Source organism: Centropristis striata, chromosome 16 (genome assembly GCF_030273125.1).
Source record: "Centropristis striata isolate RG_2023a ecotype Rhode Island chromosome 16, C.striata_1.0, whole genome shotgun sequence".
NCBI classification, from domain to species: Eukaryota; Metazoa; Chordata; class Actinopteri; order Perciformes; family Serranidae; genus Centropristis; species Centropristis striata.
The window spans coordinates 34,733,460-34,754,829 of record NC_081532.1 but is presented as its reverse complement, the minus strand read 5'-3'; the positions used below and the strand labels follow the sequence as shown (position 1 = coordinate 34,754,829).

General features: G+C 41.5%; 1 protein-coding gene across 1 annotated transcript in view; it reads right to left on the bottom strand.

The window, feature by feature from the left end:
• The window catches only part of LOC131987902 (neuronal PAS domain-containing protein 3), a 425,063-nt gene extending 404,767 nt beyond the window's left edge, over positions 1-20,296 (bottom strand). Inside the window, exon 1 of the mRNA XM_059352818.1 lies at positions 19,607-20,296. Within this exon, the coding sequence (XP_059208801.1) occupies positions 19,607-19,656 (50 nt within the window). The 5' untranslated portion in view covers positions 19,657-20,296. The remainder of the gene's footprint in view (positions 1-19,606) is intronic.
• Between the last annotated feature and the right edge of the window lie 1,074 nt (positions 20,297-21,370).

Genomic DNA, 21,370 nt, shown 5'->3' with positions numbered 1-21,370 from the left:
TTTGTAAAAAATACTTTTTTTCACTGTTAAATGTACTAAACACCATATCTCCAACAGAAATATACTGTAATATTTAATGGTAAAATCTGGCATTTATAAAGTGTTTCTTGTCAGTTATATGGCAGAGCAGCATTTCTTTTGATGGAAAAACTTTTTATTTTTACGCTAAAATATGGACTAAAATGGCAATCTTAAACAGGAAATCAACAGTGCTAATACAATTTTACCGTAATATTACAAAAAGTTGCACCGTATTTATTACGGTAAAGTTCTGGCAACCACAGCTGCTGGTTTTTTACCGTAAAAACAACAGGTTTATTTTTACAGTGCACAGTGATGTCAGAATGGGCTTTGGTATCATTCACTGATGATTGTTATTGCCAAACACAGCAGATACTTCATCAGCTTCATCATCCAGTCTCCATTGTTCAAACAATAAGCAGTAGATGACAAGCAACATCAGAAAAAACAGCCTGAAAATCCAGCAACTGTTACACAGCATAGTAGCAAACTGCTTTTCAATGTAATCAATTCAAGACCAGTGCGTCATCAGTAACAGACACACGTTTAAGTGGTTTAAGTCAAACTAAAGCAAGCCAAGCCAGCATGTGTGTGTGTGGAGAAGGATTCCTCAGCTACTCATGTACGTCTAAAACTTTGCATCTACAGAAATGTTGGTGTTGTTGCTCTTCTGTAGCTCCTGAACTGGTTCTACAACATCCATCTCTGCATAGGACTGCAAAGACATTTATGTGCATTTCTGCAGAATAATTATAGTTTAAGGCCCCGTTTACACGAGGACGCTCGCGGGTAAAAACGACAAAATATTTTATGTGAAGTGCCTTTCGTTTAGACGGTGACGGCGTTTTTGGGGCTTAAAGACGCAAAAATCTGAAACCACCCTCCAAAGTGTAAAAGTGTAATCCTCTCCTCCGTAGCGTGTCGTCTACACTGACAAGACACAAAACTCTGATCTGATCTGCTCACGTCACGTATGTGTTTACGTCACATACATGCTCCAGGACAGGAAATAAAGAAAAGTGGGATTATTTCCATGGTGGGACCTTCAAGCTGCTCTGGCAGCTCTAATAAACTTACAGGAGTCTTTCCACCAAATGTCCAGGATATGTACAGATAGTATTAGTGAACAGAGAAGGATCTGGAATTACCTCCATCACATTCTGGATGCAGCGATTGGTGGGAGGAGCCAGACGGCTGTGAACGAGACCTGGGAGATCTAGTGATGGTGGAGAACTTTGTGGAAGGAGTAGCTGATGAAAATGTGTGGTGTGAAAACTTCTGCATGCCCAAAGATGCTCTTATGGCTTTAAGTGATGCCGCCTGGCTGCATACAATCACATTCACACACTTTTGCGTCACCGTATGCAGCAGATTTCCTCCTGAAAACGCTCGTCTAAACGAGGAATAAAAAGTGAAGACGAGACGCCACTTTTGCGTCTTCTGTTCAGACCGTCCTCGTGTAAACGGAGCCTCAGTCCTTATACTTGAGGAGCTGCTACTGGCTATGTGTTTCTCATAACATTCAACCTCCACTTCTACCATCTCAGCTATCTATTTTGCTGCAGCACTGTTGCTTCATCCTGGTTTTAGCTCCGCCCTAAAAACGTTGTGATTGGTAGAAAAAGAAAACATCTTTTCCTCTCTAGCAGAATGAAAACGGCTGCAGCCAGACTGGTCCTTAAACAACCAAATCAAGGCGTATGATGTCATCTGTGGTTCAGCTTTGACACCTCAAAGTGTTTATTTGTCAGAAGCCAGATGTCTAAAATAAGTGAGATTCAACTAATGACTTCTTGGAGACCTGCGTTAGTTGTAATCTGCGGTTGGTTTCTGCAGAAGTTGTTTTCTCTCCCGCTCATAAACAAACCTCATCACAGCTCTGCTGCTGTTGGAGGACTGAGACAGACTTTTTTTTATTTTTTTTGTTGTTATTCGAAGCCGCCGGAGTTCAAATGTCACCGCTGTAGGACAAACAAAGTGACGACGGAGACGCTGCAGAGTTTGAATAAATTCTAACTTTATTGGAATTCACGGTGTGACGATGAGGAGGCGACTGGGTGTCTCAAATAAGGTCACAGAGACACAATAAGGATTCACGGCGCTGCCTGTGGCCTCTGCACACACACACACACACACACACACACACACACAGCTGCAGTGTGTGTGCATCGATATGTGTAGGTGTGTGTGCTGCAAAATGCATATTTGTGTGTCCAGGACATAATGGCTGAAATCATTTAATGACAAGGGTGTGTGTGTGTGTGTGTGTGTGTGTGTGTGTGTGTGTGTGTGTGTGTGTGTGTGTGTGTGTGTGTGTGTGGAGGGAGGGCAGGAGTCAAGTGGGTGAATAAGTACAGACATCAATAACCGTAAGACACGTGCATGAAATTACACGCAGCAGATCCATCACAGAGGAGCAACAACAACAACAATGACCACGGCGAGGAAGGGTGGGAGGAGGAGGAGGAGGTGATGGTGCAGCAGTGACACCATCCTGAAGGTGACAGAGACACTCGTGTCAATAAGGCTGCTGGTTCAAATCCCAACACAGGCCTCAAGGTGTCAAACACCACTGAAATGTACTGTGGTTAACAGGAAGTTGTTTGTCATCAGGTGGACATTTCAAAAACAGGCGGCAACCTCCTGGTCTGAGCATGGAGGCCAACCAGGAAGTGCCTTAAGCTGCATTCTACCGAATATTCCAGTAGGGGGCGCTAAGTTTGGCTGCAAAAAAAATCTGCCCATTCATTTCAGTGCAAAATTTGAAAACTTCTCCCTTGATTTAATACCTCAGAATTTCATGTCTCAATCACTAGTAAAAAATCTTCTTCAAGACAATTTAATGTGAATAGTTCTAATAATGGCCCCATTTAGAAGAAAATAGAAGATAAAGAATCGTATGATTTGGGGCGGGGCTACCTTTGATTGACAGGTCACTAACAAGGCGAGCCGTCACCAGGAGAGAAGCAGAACAATGCGTATCCACGGCAACGTGTCAATAAAGTTATAGATAACGTTATATAGATAGAAATGAGGATGTTTAGCGGTTTGGTCTCATAACTTTGACTCTTTCACTGTATTTTCACTTAATGACAGTTTATTTGAACGTTTTGTTCAGTAAATGTCTTGTTCAGTGTTTGATTGGACTAACAGACACTCCAAGGAGTCGCTGCTCAGTTTTCTGAGGTCAGAAAGATACATTTTGTTTTTGTTTTTTGCCAAAACCAACATCCCAGTTAATGCTCCAGCTAATGCTAACATGAATCAGTCAGGTTGAGGTGTAGAGAGGCTGTAGTCAGTGATCAGATCCCTCTCCTCCTCCACAGTCCAAATATGGTCTGCTTCCTGTATCGGAAACAAGATGGCTACGCAAGATGGCGACGAGTGTAACGCTGAACGGGCCACAAACCAACAGGTGACATCACGGTGACTACGTCCATTATTCATATACAGTCTATGGTAAAAAATAAACTTGTATCGTGTTGTTAGCTGTTGTTTTTTTCAAGCAGGCAGAAATTTTGTTATGACTTATCATTCATTGTTTTGTTTTGAAAAATATAGCCATCACTTGTCATCAAAAATGTGTTTTTTTGTCTCAGATATTTACAAACTGCAGAAATATATATTTGGTGCTGCAGAAAAAATAAATAGAAATCAGTTCAGGCAAAAAAAATAATTTTTGGTTCATATATTGAAAATATTTTGATTATTTTTTTTATTGAACTGATTATTATATTGAAAGCAAATTTCAACTTCTGCTTTCCTCCATCCAAAATAATTTAAAAAATAATAAAAAATAATACTGCAATAGGTCAAATAATGTTTTTTACTCAGGTAGAGAATGAAAAAATCAAATAATATCAACGACATCATTCACACAACAAATGAACCATGGTGTGTGTGTGTGTGTGTGTGTGTGTGTGTGTGTGTGTGGTGTGTCTAACGGCTCTTTGAAGAGTGCTCGTCTCTGATCAGCATGAGGTCGAGTCTTCTCCCAAATGTCACCATGTAGCGCACAGCAGGCTGAGACACACACACACACACACACACACACACACACACACACACACACACACACACACACACACATAAAGGAGACAGAGGATAGAGAGCTTGCCTGTAATTTCCTCAAACAGCTGCTCACTGGAGTTTTTATCAAGCAAAAAGGTGGAAATAGTGCTTTTGTTAGGGACTATTTTCAGCAGCGGATTGATCCACATTTAGTAAGTATTTGTTGCTGCAGGATGGTGTGTGTGTGTGTGTGTGAGTCAAAATAAACTACAACACACAGTTGTTTCCAGTGTTTTCTCCAATGCATCACTTATCCCTGTGACGGAGGTGTCCCTCCTCCTCCTCCTCCTCCTCCTCCTCCTCCTCCTCCTCTCTGTCTAACAGAGAATAATCAATAGTCATTTCACCCGCAGGTCTCCTTCCTGCCTACAGGGGCAAAACAGGTGACCGCACCGGGGGCAAAGAGGAGACGAGAGGAGGTAATGAGAGCAGAGGAGAGGAGATGAGACGGACAGGGAGGAGGAGGAGGAGGAGGAGGAGGAGGAGGAGGAGAGGACAGACAACAGTGATGGCTGTTTTAAATCAGGTAAAACACACACACACACACACATCAATAAACATAATGTAACACGATGAACACACACGCAGGCTGGTATCAAACACACGGGACAAAGAGAGAAACAACACAATCATCATCATGCTGCAACACCTGTCCTGGCAACTGGACACACACACACACACACACACACACATACACATACACAACCACACACACACACGCACACACAGAAATTAATCTCCAAATAATTCCTCTTGGGATTGAAGCAACAATATGAGCAGCTGGCTAATCTACATGTTACAGCACCTGGTTTAACTGCTGGACACACACACTTTCACACTAACACACACACATCAATACACACACACACACACACACACACACACACACACAGCACGAAAGGGGGAGTATTAAAGTAAATTTGCAACTTTTATGATGTTGACGACCATTGATTTCCTTGTGATATGTTTATGTTTGACAAAGAATATTAGTTTTATTTTTATTGTTTTAAAGTGACTCTCTTTTCGCATATAAATTAATAATTAACAATATTGGCAATAATAATAATCAGAAGATATGACTTTGAATACTGTCAGTATTTAAAACAGCAACATGAGATTTGTGGATTTGGCTGCAGAGTGTTGATGTGGAGTTCAACTTTTAAGAACTTTAACATTATGCAGTTGAATTTCTCTGATAAATTAATTTAAATTCTTTTTGGAATGAAACAGAATGTATCAATTGAACACTTTTCCAAGTGCCCACAGGTGTCCTGAATGTTGTAAAAGAAAACAGTTTTCTCCACATATTGTACATATTCTCAGTATTGTCATGTTTCCAGCCTCTCCTGTCCTCTCCTCTCTGCTCTGTGTAAACAGCCTCTCCTGTCCTCTCCTCTCTGCTCTGTGTAAACAGATTCTCAGTGAATATTTGTCACGTGACCGTTGGTCTCAGCAGAATCAATCATGTCTTCAGTGTCTCTGAGGAGAATTTAATGTTTTTAACAGGATCTGGTTAGTGCAGACGCTTTATTTTAAATTCTGACACAAATATCAACATTTTGACACAAGTTTTGGTCACTTTTTTATAACAGAAGCTTAAGTAACAGATGATCTGTTCAAGGACCGTCGGAAAGTTCAAATTTTCACGATAACACCTTTTTTTTTTTTACAGTTTCTCTCTATGATAAACGGAGTGTTTGTGGCTATTAAACATAAAGACAGCAGTGACACGGCTCAGACTCAGTCACCTTTTTACTGTCAACTCCACTGGGTGTAAAACAGCCGCAATACAACCTGCACTGTCATCCCTCCATCCCTCCCTCCATCCCTCCATCCCTCCCTCCCTCCAGGCCATTACCATCACCACCAGATCCAGAGGATGGAGGGGTCACGAGAGAGAAAGAAGGGAAAGGTTAGGTGGACTGAGAGAAGAGAGAGAGAGGTGTGAGGGAGAGAAAGTGGACTGAATGAAGAAAAAGTAGTAAAAACTGTGAGAGAGACGATAACAAAAGACTGGGAGAGAAAGAGGAGTCACAAAAAGAGAAAGAGAAAAAAGGGAGAACACAAAGAGTAAAATAGAGGGATATGGTGGGAGTGTGTGTGTGTGTGTGTGTGTGTGTGTGTGTGTGTGTGTGTGTTTAACCAATCTAAGGTGTAGTATAATTGAAGTGTGTGTTTTCAAGGACAGGTAGATATTGGTCCTGAGGTGGGAAGCTGCCGAGTCAGCAGGTCTGAGCTGATTACATCCTCTGTCTACAAGAGGAGGAGGAGGAGGAGGAGGAGGAGGAGGAGAGAGGAGAGAGGAGGAGGAGGTGGAAAAGAGAGGAGAGGAGAGGAGAGGAGAGGAGAGGAGAGGAGAGGAGAGGAGAGGAGAGGAAATGAGGGAAGGGAGAAGTGTTTGCTGTTTTTTTTATGTTTTACAAGCAACTCTTTTGTGATCGTCTGATTGTAAAACTGAAAGTATTTCAGCTAATTTATGCAAATTTATTCAAGGGACAAAATTACACAACAGTTAACAAGAAACAAGAGAAGCAGGAGCTTCCAGATTCTGCTCCACAACATAATTCAGAATCCTTTTGACGTTTGTAAAAAACATAAAAGATTAAAAAAATCCAACCCTAAAAGAAAATGTCTTAACCCGTGTGTAGTCCTCCCGCCGACTATCCTGAGGACCATGGGTGTGATGCTTTTTTTATTTTTGCTGACATCCAAAAATGAACAATGTTTTCAAAACATACGTTTCACTAAAAGTTGACATAACCTACTCTGTGCATTCCCATCAAGAAATTATTATTTTACTATAACTATTGAAAAAAATATTTAGGTGTCATTACTTTTTTTTAGCCTAATTTTGTATATTTGACTGAAATTGACCAATAATAATGAAAATGATGAAAATTATAGATACATTTTTGGTTATGAGTTGCCTTAAAAGGTAAAAAAAAAAAAAAAAAAGGTAATATTTTTTTTTACATTTCCTAAAAATGTGTCATGGGGTCCTTTTTGACCCCTGAGGACCATGGGTGCTATAAAAATGTATAAAACACGTAAAAATGTATGAAGAAAGTTTATTTATGAAATTTATATTATCTATAAAGGATGCAGAGGGGGACATATGCTGAAAATTTCAAGCAATGAAAGTGAAACCTATATTAATCGTATGGTGAGGAGAGGCTGTTTACACAGAGCAGAGAGGAGAGGACAGGAGAGGCTGTTTACACAGAGCAGAGAGGAGAGGACAGGAGAGGCTGTTTACACAGAGCAGAGAGGAGAGGACAGGAGAGGCTGTTTACACAGAGCAGAGAGGAGAGGACAGGAGAGGCTGTTTACACAGAGCAGAGAGGAGAGGACAGGAGAGGCTGGAAACATGACAATACTTCAATATGTGGAGAAAACTGATTTGGTCTTTTCACATAATTTTTTGGTCATTTTGTATCTCTTTTGGTGATTTTGTGTCATTTTTGGTATTTTTTGTCTTTTTTGTGTCATTTTACTTTTTTTTTTTGGCATTTTGTGTTTATAACAACATTTGTGACACTTTTGGACAATTGGAAAAGTGATTCAACTTCTCTTTTTCTGATTTCTGTCATTCTAACTGTGTTATTCTGCACAAAGACATGTTTGAGTTGTTCCCACTTCTAGCCATGATTGTGCTGATTCCATAGAGCTGCAGGACTCATAGATTTACACAGATTTTATATATTGCAGTGAAATACAAGGACACAGAGAGGAGAATGTCAAAAGAGCAAAAAGAGCCCATGAATAATGCATATACGTTTGTGAGGTATAGAAAAACTATCTTCTAAACGAGTCCATCTGAAGCTCACTAAACCTTTATAACAACATATAAAAGTAGTATAAAACAAAGTTGTATTTTCACAAACTGCCCAGAAATGTAAGTCACATCCAGACGCAGCAGCAGACAAACAGCGTTTGTGTGTTTAGGCCAAAAAAAGAGAAAGAAATGATTGAGAAATAACACAGAGGCTGGGACTCTGCTGGTGTATAACGGGCAGGAAAACAGCATTTGTTTATGTAAAATGAAGAAAACGTTCCTAACAACATGTTTGTGCGACTTCCCAGCCCCTGAAAAATGCTTCAGCTGTGTGCAGCATCATTTACATTTTCATACATTTCTCCATCTGGGACAAAACCAGAGTCTGTGTCAGAGCGGCGTGCAGGAAATTTACACATTGTTATTTGGTAACAACGAACAAACTGCCGCCGCCGCCGAGGCTCAATTGCTGGCCGGAGACATTTTCTATGCATTTTCTTCCCAAAGACAAATGTAAATTCAGTCTGAAAAGGAAAACAATTTTCACTCAAACATAAACTACAGACACGTCAGCCGCTGTTTCTTCCTCTCTCTGATAACCGTGTTTACATGCATGTGTGGACAGAACCAATCTGGTGAAATCACAGACCAAAAACTCCACATTAGAGACGGACTGACTGCAGGCGCAGTGGCGGTTCTAGACCAGTTTTACTGTGGGGGCCAAGGAGGGGCCAGTGTTTAATCAGAGGGGCACATTAGCACATGAAAAAAAGCCAAGATGATATTTAAGCATTCAAAATCTTTGAATGTCCAAAAAAAGTACCAAAAAAAGACACAAAATGAGAAGACAGAATAACAAAAAAAAAACACAGAAGACATAAAAATGACAAAAAAAAAGACACAAAATGACCAAAAAAAGACACAAAATAACTAAAACAGACACAAAAAAGACACATAAATGACACCAATGACAAAAAAGACACAAAATGAAAAAGAAAAGACACAAAATAACTAAAGACACAACAACAGACACAAAATTACCAAAAAAAGACACAAAAAAGACACAAATGACCAAAAAAGACACAAAATGACAAAGAAAAGACACAAAATAACTAAAGACACAACAACAGACACAAAATTACCAAAAAAAGACACAAAAAAGACACATAAATGACACCAATGACAAAAAAGACACAAAATGACAAAGAAAAGACACAAAATAACTAAAGACACAACAACAGACACAAAATTACCAAAAAAAGACACAAAAAAGACACAAATGACCAAAAAAGACACAAAATGACAAAGAAAAGACACAAAATAACTAAAGACACAACAACAGACACAAAATTACCAAAAAAAGACACAAAAAAGACACAAATGACCAAAAAAGACATGTAAAGACATGAAAGGGATTAAAAAATGGACAAAATAGCCCTATAAGACTCCATAGAGTTAAACTATTATACAATGTACACATTCTGGGTTCCTTTTGTGTAAAATGAGATATTGTTTGAACAAAAAAAAGCAACATGATCTCACAGAAATCCGTGAAATAGCCACGGAATCACTATAATCACAATAATGACAGTCATATCCCGTGGCTATTCCAACATACAAAGTGATTATGTACATTCACTGAGTGAATATTTAGAAAATAAAACATATATTTCTCGCTAGAGATGTGATCAAAATCCATTTTTATGCAGAAACTAAGTCAAAATATTGATTTTTCACTAAAAATGAGAGAACTGTCCGCCATGTTTTTTGTTCTGACCGCCGGGACCTTGAAAGTCACGTGACTTGGAACAAACCAATAGGAACAAATATCCATGGAACAGCCACGGGATATGACTGTCATTAACTTGCATTGTAGCGAAATCCATGTCAGTTTCACGGAAATTTGAGCGATTCCGTGGCTATTCCACGGATTTTGAGTTAAGCGAAATCCGTGGCTATTTCTCTCTCTCTCTCTCTCTCTCTCTCTCCCCCTCTCTCTCTCTCTCTCTCTCTCTCTCTGGCTGTTTGAGCGTCTCGAGCTGTTTCCTAACAACACGTCAGGATCTGGCCCAGCTCAAACACTCCACAAAAACCACCAGAACCGCCGAGCAGCTGCCAAAACCTCAGAGCAGCCTCTCGCTCTCCCTGCCTCGGTGTCTCTCGCTCATCAGAATGGGCTAATGGGACATTTTATTGTGTTATTTTGCCCCCGGGGAGGAAGAGGGGGAGGAGGGGGAGGAGGGGGGACTTTTTGGAGACAAAGCCAACTTTGTGCTTTGTGGTTTTTCTGTTGTTTCTGAAAGTTCGCCAACACTAGCACCACCACAGGCCTCCTTTCTCTCACAGCTTTACTTTTTCTCACTCTGCCTCTTTCTCTCACTCTCTCTTTGTGTCTCCGAGGACAGATTCCAGCATGAGACAGTCAGGTGGCTGCACTCAGCCACCAAAAACACATGCACGCCATAATATATCACAATATATTACAATTTGTCATCGATTTAGAACTCATTCGCTGGAATTGTTGCACTTTTTGCACCAAAAAAAAATCATTCAAATCCAAAGCCAATGAGGCTGTTGGTGGTGTTGGTGGATCATCTGTGCGTCCTACGCCCAAACTATAACTCTGACAGCTTTACCAGAGGATTGTGAGGGAGAAGACTAATTTTCCTACGTTTCTATGTATAAATTATTTCTGTAGAGTGGAATTTGCGGCCTGGAGCGCAGTTTTCAAATTTATTTTTTGACAGTTTTTTCTCTCCCTCTACACTCTGGTGATGATGTCACACACTGTGACACGAACATTCCGTGCAATACACACCCATTATAATCTCAGAATTTCTCCAAAAATGATCATGGTCATTGAACAGGGATTGATAAAAAACTATATGACCTATCGCAACGTGGATTAATACACCGATACACAAGACTTGTGTCTACTGTTTAAAGTGTCTCCGAGGACAGATTCCAGCAGGAGACAGTCAGGTGGCTGCACTCAGCCACCAAAAACACATGCACGCCATGATATATAACGATATATTACAATTTGTCATCGATTTAGAACTCATTCGCTGGAATTGTTGCACTTTTTGCACCAAAAAAAATCATTTAAATCCAAAGTCTGCATGTGCAAAAATAGTAATAATCTTTGTATGCAACGTTTGAATTTACAGGACAGTTTCTTCTTTTGCTGCTTGTCTTTAGAATAAATATACACTACCGGTCAAAAGTTTTAGAACACCCCAATTTTTCCAGTTTTTTATTGAAATTCAAGCAGTTCAAGTCAAATAAACAGCTTGAAAGGGTCCAAAGGTAAGTGGTGAACTGCCAGAGGTAAATAAAAAAAGGTAAGCTTAACCAAAACTGGAAAATAATGTACATTTCAGAATTATACAAGTAGGCCTTTTTCAGGGAACAAGAAATGGGTTAACAACTTAACTCTATGGAGTCTTGGGCTATTTTGTCCATTTTTGAATTCTTTTCATGTCTTTGTAAGTCATTTTGTGTCTTTTTTGGTCATTTTGTGTCTTTTGGTGTCTTTTTTTGTCATTTTGTGTCTTTTTTTGGTCATTTTGTGTCTTTTTTTGTCATTTAGTCCAACATAAAATGTGATTTTGAATCTTTTTTTTACTTTCAAAACACTATCATGCTCAATAAAGAATTTTAAATGTTGCAAATGTGCATTAATTTCAGAGTACACTGAGACATTAAACTGCATCATTTTCAATTAAATTCTGGAAAAGTTGGTGTGTTCTAAAACTTTTGACCAGTAGTGACTGTATAAAAAGGTTTATAAACATGTTTGGTATATATTAAAAGGTTTATTTGTTCAATGTTGGCCCACGATTTTATTCAAGTTTTAAATTTTGGCCCATTGTGTATTTGAGTTTGACACCCTTGCCTTAAAACAAAGTCTGAAATCTAAAAAAAAAGCCTTTAAAGAAGTGAGGACCGGCCGAAATGTCCTCACTTTGCAAACATGTCCTCACACACACACACACACTCTCTGAGGCTCAGGGCCATCAGGCAGGTGTTCTCCTCGGGGACAGCTAGCCCAGCTAACCCAGCTAACCCAGCTAGCCCAGCTAACCCAGCTAGCCCAGCTAGCCCAGCTCTCCTGCAGCTCTGAGAGGCTCTTGCTGCCTGCGGGAGAGTTTCATTCAACAGTCGTCCACCGCTGAGAGCCAATCAGCTCCAGGAGTGATTCCTCTTCTTCTCTCTTCACTCACACACTCATCTCTTCCTCTCCTCCTCTGCTCCTCTCCTTTTCTTCTCTTCTCCTCAGCTCCACCAGCTTCCTGTCTCATTTCTCCTTCCCTCCCTTTGTTTGTCTCTCCGTCTCTTTTATCATCATCATCTTCATGTTTTATCCGTCTTGTTTCCTGCAGCGTACTCTTAACTTTAACACTTATCTGCTCTACTCTACTGCCCTAACTTTTTAAGAACCTGGTCTCACAGGAATCCGTGAAATAGCCACGGATTCGCTTAACTCAAAATCCGTGGAATAGCCACGGAATCGCTCAAATTTCCGTGAAACTGACACGGATTTGGCTACAATGCAAGTTAATGACAGTCATATCCCGTGGCCAGGAACTGTTTGGCCCTAACCTTAGAGAAGTGCTGACGGAGCACATTTTTTTATGATGTCCTGCAGCCAGTAGGGGCGTTGTGTGTATTGTTTGCATTTTGTTGTATGCACTGCATGTAATTTGAAAGTGTAAAGTTGTGTTATTTGTATGCATCTTCTCTACGTGGACTTTATCGCTCTATAACAACTGCCACTAGAGGGCGCTGTCACTCGAACAGAAACATAATTTTGAGAGACTCGGTGAAAAAAATGATGCTGTCCTCCCCACACAATGTCCAAATCTTTCTATTTTTTTCTCCTCCCTTCCCTCTTTTCTCTGCCTTGCTGTTTTCAATGTCCACCTCTTCCTCCTCCTCCTCCTCCTCCTCCTCCTCCTCCTCCTCCCCTCCCGTGATTTTTTCTCTCCCTCCCTGTTGCTCAGTGTCTGTCTAGCTCTCTTGTCCAGTCCTCCTCTCTCCATCATCTCTCCATCATCTTCCTCTCCAGAGCCGCTGTAGTGTACTGATAGTGGGAGCACTTGTGCAGTCAGCTATGAAGTCTGTCCTCCTCCTCCTCGTCCTTCTACCCCCACTTTCTCTCTCTCTCTCTCTCTTTTTCTCTCCCTCTCTCTCTCTCTATCTTCCTCTCTCTCTCCCTCCCTACCTGGAAATTAATTTGGTCTCCTCCAGATGCCTATCGCCGCTGAAATGCCCCCAGAAATAGATCCACAAACAGCAGCTCAGCCAAAACGCTGTTGCTGCCTGACAGCCTTTAGCAGAAACACACACACACACAGACACACACACACACACACACACACACTGCTGGATGGAGGGGGAGGGGAGCAGATGGAGAGATGAATGAAGGGATGGATGGATAGATGGATGCAGGCAGGGAGTAAATGGTGGGAGAATGGAGCGTTGGAGGGAGGAGAAGATGAATGGACGAGGGGAGAAATTAATAGATGGATTACCTACAAATTTGTGCACTTTATTGCCTAAACAAACCATCACTTTTTAGATTGATTTCCTTCCTCGCAGGCAGCCATTGCTTTCTGTTCATTTCTATGAAAAGCAGCTTGCAGAGACAAGAAGCCCGCTGCAGAAAGATAATTCATCACAATAAAAGATTTAATCACCTTTTTTCACCGTCAGCGTCAGTGGGGGCGTCGGCACGTGACGCAGAGTCTCTTTCTTCAATGGTGCATTCAAGGACACACCTGAGATTTGATCGCCCCGGCCGCCGAAACATAGATTTTTCAGTGAAACTGTCGTCTCCCAGAAACACGACAGCAGCGGCGGGTTAAAAATAACAGCTTCACGGTTCAGAACCGGAGCAGGAGGAGGGTTTGTTCTCATCGCAGCGTCGACAGCAGGTTGGATTTAACAAACCAGGAGTCATTAACAGCAACAGGAAATATCAGTTTCCTTTAAGCACGAGACAGGGAAACATCTCAGATTAGAGTAAGAAAGGCTGACTGATGACTTCACAAACAAGCAAACTGATTCTCTATTATGTTTCTAAGGAAATGCATTTTCTCCAAGACTACATTTGGGTTTTTTTTGTATCACCAATATGTTTCTATGTTTCTTTAAAGTCTGCTGGAATAAAACAAATCAAAAAAAGCACATTCACGCAGGAAACCACTGCTCCAGAATTCAACACTGACTTGTTTTAAGATCAAAAACCTTATTTTACCCAAACTATGATCCTTCACTCACCAGTTTTGTTTTAATTCACAAGATTAACCATGTGTTTAAAATGGGACTGTTTCACAAAGCTGGAAAATACATTTCTGATGAAACAGCAGTTTTGTTGTGTGGGAACATCATTTTAGGAGACAGAGTTGTGTAATGAGGTACAGTGTGTTCACTTGTTTCAGTTTTGTGGTAAAATACATGAAATGTTTATCAGTGACGTGCTGAAATGTAACAGAAGTAGACAAAATGGGCTCAGTTATGAAGTTATCGATTTGTCACCTCAGTGCATGTTACTGAATTTTATTGCTTTTCAATTCAACTATACTTTATAGGTAAGTTAATGTGTTGCATTTTCTTTGAAAAAGGAACACAATCCTGCTTTAGTGATGCAGTTTATTGCCTTAACTTTAAAAGAAGACTTGCATATGAAAGACAGCAGGAAACGTTCCAGAACACTTTTTCAAGACCAAATTCACGTCTCGCTCTGTTCAGCATCCTGTGTGATTCTGAACAGATTAACAGACATTTGATATAAAAGGAGACAATCGGAACAGTCGCTGCTCTCAAACACATCACAGTGAATTTATTTGAATGTATTTTCTTTTGTTGTAGAAATGGATTAGCTCTCAAGCTCCAAATCTGACTGAAGATTCTGCAGCACGGACTTACTTTGGTAGCATAAATGTAAAGAATATGAGTGAAGGTAAGAGTTATGTTTAACATATTTACAGTTACTGGGATTTAAATTTTATCTGTTTGATGGCAGCATGGTTTTTCCTAATAAACATTTCTGCAGCGTTTTTTTAAACACATTCTGAAAGATATTCCAACAAAGTTTTTGTTTGTGTTATTCTAAATTTTGACACTAAGAGTTTAATTTTTACAGTAATTGTAAATCAGGTCTTATAATAAGCCGTCCCAGCTTCTCCACTGTGAGAATTTGCAGAGTTTTTCTGTTTTACATGATTAGAAAAATAATATATTTGAGTTTTGGACTCTTGGTTTGACAAAACAACCATCTAAAGACGTCATCTTGCATTCTGGGAAAATGTGACTGACATTTTTCACCATTTTATAGAACTTTGTTCATGATTTGTTACCATTTGCAATTAAAACGTTATTTACAGCATGTCCTGATGATCTGCTCTATGCCCTGAAACACACACCAGCAGGTTGTTTGATGATAAGCTGATAAAATCAGTCAGGTGACAATCTGAACGATGTGATGCTTCTGTGTTTACATACAGGACAGCATTTATATTCAATCGTCCATCTGGAATCCAGAAAACCTGAGATGTCACAAAGCCAGAACAGTTTATGCTCCTCCTCCCCGACCTGAGAGCCTCAGGAGGGACACGTTTAACACGTTTAACAGAAACATTTTCCAACACTGCGCTCACCGGGGCGTCATGACGTCTTTCTTTAGGCTTCCGAACCAGAAAAACACACCACCTGTTGTGGAAATTTGCCCTAAACTCTCCACTAAAATCAGTTTGTGCATAAATCCGACAGGAGCCTGGGAGCCTCGTCTCCTGCAGGAAGCAGTCGGAGAGAGAGACAGAAAGCGTACGAGCTGTAAAATCACCAGATTGTCTCGCACAAATTCTCCCCTTCAGCAGGTAAGCGGAGAGGCCGAGGTTATATCAGATAATAAGTCTCACACTCATGAATCCCACTTCCTCCCGTCAGGTCGGAGCTTCCTGCCTGCTCAGTCCGGGGCAAATTAAAGGATAAAAGCTCTTTGTAGCAGAATCAGTGGAAGTGAAGGCTGGACAGCAGTGAAGTGTAATTTCAGCTCTATACATTTGACCTCTGACCCTCCGCCTGCTCTCTGCTCTTTAACACCACACGTATGCAAATAGCCGGCTGTTAATCTGCTGCTCAGCACTGACCTGAACCCTCCGCCTGCACTCACACTCACTGTTAGCATGTGTAGACCAGGAGCGTCTACAAACTGGGAAACGCTCTTATAAACACATCATTCTGGCGTCATTCTCCCCGGCCGCCGTCGTGCAGATCAGCTCGGCTCTCGTTTCGTCTCATTCAAACGCTCAAAAACTGAGATTTGAGGGTTCAGATACCGAGCTATCATATGCAAATGAATCAGTGCAACTTAGAGCAGTTTTGTTTGTCAGAAAACTGTGAGCTGCAGTGTGAAACAGCATCACAGCTGCTGCCTGATGGGTTAGTTTCACTATTTACAGGCACACACACACACACACACACACACACCTGAGTCCTTCCAGATGATTACAGGACTGCAGAAACACTGAGGCAAAAAGATGCAGCATAAAAACAAAAACAAGCTTTTGTATTTCACAGTACAACAATATCCGCCGAGCGCTCTTGTTACCGCGCGGCTCGGTCGGAGCAGGTGTTGTGTCGTTAAACAGGACGCCGTCTGACTGAAATAAAAGCCGGCGAACACGGCGAGGGCCGGTCGAGCGGGGGAGACGACCTCAGCGAGCCGGAACTAAATTATCTCTGCACCTTTTTCTTTCATACAACAGATGTTAGAGTGGAGGTTACACAGAGGAGAAAAACACACTTGTCATCAGGCTCCATCCACACGGACAGCATCACCTGCTCACACACACACACACACACACACACACGAGTCAGAATTACATGTGAGCACACAGCAGAAAGGCAGATTTCATCAATGCACAGCACCACATAATCAAATATGTGACTGTCATTCCTCCACCAACCAGTGCAGGAGGACAGATTCCCAGGGAGCAAATTATTCCACCATATGTCACATAGTTTGCATTGAATTTTAACAGAATACCCAATAAATATCCAGTCCAATGTGTCACAAACAGAAAAGACACAGAAAGCAACTTGAAACAACAACAACAACAACAGGTAGAAATACTAAAGCTGCAATGCGTTTCAAACATGCTGCAAAATGCACAACAACAGGTAACACAGAACAGAACAAACCACTGGATCACTGATAGAAGAGTAGAATAGAAAAGAGAAGAATAGAATAATGGTTTCATCTGATTGCTTGTCATTCCTACATCGACATGTAAAATATGCAAGTTCCTGCAGAGAAAATGACCATATGCCACAGAAAACCAAACATATTGGACAAGAATGATGTATATTCCTGCAGGAGAACAGCGTCCAATGAAGCACATATCATCTGAATAAAAGAGGAAAAATTGCGAAGAACCGACCAAAAATGATGTGATCGTCATCACTAAATCAACAGGTGGTGATTATTACTATAATAAACTATGGTGTCCAATATGTACGATACGTAGATTAGACCATTTTCTAAACAAACAGGTATGAAACTAAAGCTTCAAATGACAGTAAAAAGCCACAAACTGACTAAAGAGGACAGATTCTCTTCATCAGGTGACACAAACAAATGATTCGATCCACAGATTTGTCACACTGAGTAGAACAGAATATAATTGAATAAACCACTGCACTGGACCACTAATAGAATAATGGTTTCATCTGATTGCTTCTCATTCCTACATCAACATGTGTAAAATATTCAAGTTCCTGCAGAGGAAACGATGCCATATGTCACACAGAACAGACAAAATAATGTATATTCCTGCAGGAGAACAGCGTCCAATAAAGTGCATAGTTTAAATAAAAGAATTAAAACAGAACTGAAAATAAATGATGTGATCGTCATCTCTAAATCAACAGGTGTTAATTATTATTATTATTAGAAATGGTGTCACGTATGCACGATATGTAGATTTGACTATTAACAAGTAATGTGATGGTTTTCTGACTCTAAAAGGCCACAAACTGACTGAAGGACAGATTCTCTTCAAACAGAAAAGTTTCCATCCATAGACTTGTGTCCAATATGTCTCACACCGAGTAGAACAGAATATATTAGAATAAACCACTGCACTGGATCACTATTAAAATAGAATTATGGTTCCATCTGATAGCTTCTCATTCCTACATCATCATGTGTAAAATATGCAAGTTCCTGCAGAGGAAACGATGCCATATGTCACACAGAACAGACAAAATAATGCATATTCCCGCAGGAGAACAGCGTCCAACAAAATGCATTATTAGGATATAAAAAAGAAAAATACAAAAGAATTTAGATAGAACCGAATCACAATGATGTGATCGTCATCTCTAAATCAACAGGTGGTGATTAATATAAGAAATGATGTCAAATATGTAGATTAGACCATGTTATAAAAACTAATGTGACAGAAAAAGGCCACAAACTGAGTGAAGAGGATGGAGTCTCTTCATCAAGTGACACAAACAAATGTTTCAATCCATAGATTAGTAGAATAGATGAGAATAAACCATTGCACTCAACCACGATTATAAAAATAGGATGATGGTTTCATCTGATTGCGTCTCATTCCTACATCAACATGCGTATAATATAGAAGTTCCCGCAGAGGGAACGATGCCATATGTCACACAGAACTGACAATAATAATGTATATTCCTGCAGGAAAACAGCATCCAATGAAGCACATATAGTTTAAATAAAAGAGAGAAAAAAACAGAATTGAAAAGAAATCATTTGATCGTCATCTCTAAATCAACAGGTGCTGATTATTATTAATATAAGAAATGGTGTCAAATATGTCTGATATGTAGATTGGAGTATTTTCTAAACAACTAATGTGATCGTTTACTGACAGTAAAAACATCTGAAGGACAGATTCTCTTCATCAGGTGACACAAGCAGAAATCTTCCTGCCACACTGAGCAGAGCAGCAGAGAACAGAGTAGATGAGCTGTGTGTGAGCAGATATGAGGGATATGAATCCACTAGTTGATCAGCTGGAAGCAAAACGAACATGTTTACATATAAAAACACAATTATTCATATTTCTGCCTTAATGATGAGAGCAGGTGAAGCAGCTTTAAGGTCATGTTCAGGTCTGCACAGGTAAACGAGAGAACACCCCTCCACATTAAAACTTCCTGTTAATTCACACACACACACACACACACACACACACACTGTACACAGCAGTAGTAGTGCCACACACACGTCTATCATCGATGGATGCACATGTTTTCCTCGACGCTCACACACCTTGGCTGCTCTGAGCATCAACACACTGCATGACTCCCTAAACGTGCACGTCCGCGCGTGCACGTGGAGGTACACACACTACTAACACACATGGCTGCAGACAGCAGCACAGCAAAGCAAAGACAGTCCTCTGTTCTCCCGCTACAACAGTCGGGCCAACCGACCTGTTACCCAGCCACACACACACACACACACACACACACACATGCGCGCACGCATGCATGCACACACGCGGGCACGCACACCTCGACTCTCCTCTGGAAAGGGTAACAGCGTTCCTCCTGACACCTTGAGGCTCAGAATAAAACGCAAAGCGACGCGGAACAGCCGGTCCCCCCGCCGGGCTGCCGGTCCGCTGCGAGCCGCGCTGTGCGGCTGTAAACATGCAGGAGGAGGAGGAGGAGTGTGTGCCCCGTTACCGTTCTCTCCGCGTCGGGTCCTGCTGGATGCTCGGCTTGGTGGGCGCCATCTTCCTGCAACAATTATTTGATTTCTTACTTTCTGTTCTTTTCTCTCTTCTCTCTGCTCAGGTTTATCTGGACGCGGAGCCGCGGCGGTGCGCTGCACCCTGACAGCAATGCGTCATGCTCGGTGTGTTAAGACAAAGCCATGTCCGTGTGTGTGAACGTGTGAGCGTGTGTATGTGTATTTGAGCGTGCGTGCGTTGCTGTGCTGTGCTGTGCGTGCGTCTCGTGCTTGTCTCCTCCGCCGCCGCCGCCGCTCAGGAGCTTGGAAACAACGGGCGGTGGAGGCGAAGGCGAGGAGCGGGCTGCAGCAGCAGAGGCATGCCGAGTGGAGTGAGGGGGAACCCGGGGTGGATGTCAGTCAGATCCCGCTGTCTCTCGCCTCTCTGGCTCTCTGTCTCTCTCTCCACACACACGCACAGCTTCGGGTTTTTGGCACTACACAAGAATTTCCTGCATGCGCTCCGGAGGAAAAAAAAAAGCCAAACAGGCGCGTCAAATCTTTACATTCTCGCCGCCGCTGCAGCGCCTATATCCCCGTTAAAATCCCCGCGGCGGAGCGTCGCTGGGCGGTCAGAGTGTCTGAGGCTTTTCGGAGCATTTTTCCCTCCTCTGGCTGCTGACAGGAAAAAAAAAGGACACCACACATCTCCGGTATTTTCTCCAGCCCCGGCGCAACAACGCCACTCAGTTGCAGTTGGAGCCAGTTTGTGTGTGCGTGTGTGTTTTTTTTTTATTTTTTATTTAATTCTCGGTCTCTTCCTGTATTACAGGTTGCACCGCGGGGTTATTATCCAATTTTTAACCATAAAAAAAAAACACCACCCAGCGTGCGCAGGGGGTGATGGGTGATTTATTTGGATGGTTGCCCTGTAAATCAGATCTATGCACCTCCACACACCCCACCTCTCCCCCTCCACCTTCCTTCCTTCACTGTCATAATAAACATATCACAGCAAATGTCTCACTCCAAATTCAAAAATCAACTTTCTGCTGCATTATTTTCCGCCTCGCTCATGTTTTGCATGTGTGCATCTGCATGAGAAGGATGCAGGAGTTTGTTGTGAATGTTACCAAAACTCCTCATATCTTGTGTAAAAATCTAATTATTCTGCTCACTATTTTATATTTTCGGCCACTAAAATATATATTCCTGCAGGCTTTGATGTTTGCACGTCAGCAATGGCTCATTATCCTCCAACAGAAACTACCGCCTGCTTCTTCTATCTTTTTTTTCTCAACATTCATTTAAATTCCTCTTCTTTTTTTAATGTATAATTCATTGTAACCTAATCGGTGTGCTGTGTGATTAACCCCCAGGCTGCAGCCCTGGAAGCTGAAAAGCCTCCCTCTCTATACCAATGACCTGTCAAGGTCAAAGGCATGCTGGGTATTCTCCACACAAACACGGGGTTACAGGCGGTGCTGTGGCGGAAAATAAAGGCTGGAGAGGGGAACCGTGACCTCCAGTCTGCCATCGTCATGAGCTGAGCGGCTGCCGGTCGACGCACGTGCAGTTATGTATTCAGAAAAGGCGTCAACATGTGCTTTCGCCTCGTTATGTGCAGCAGTTTTGATGGCAGACGCTGTGATTTTACAGCCGAAACTCACTCATTTCGCAACTAAATGATATATTTTTAAACCTAAAGTGAGCTCTAAATAAACAGAGGTTGGTTTTTTGCTGCATCCCTGGCTGCAAATGTGTCCGTTCGTGCGTGA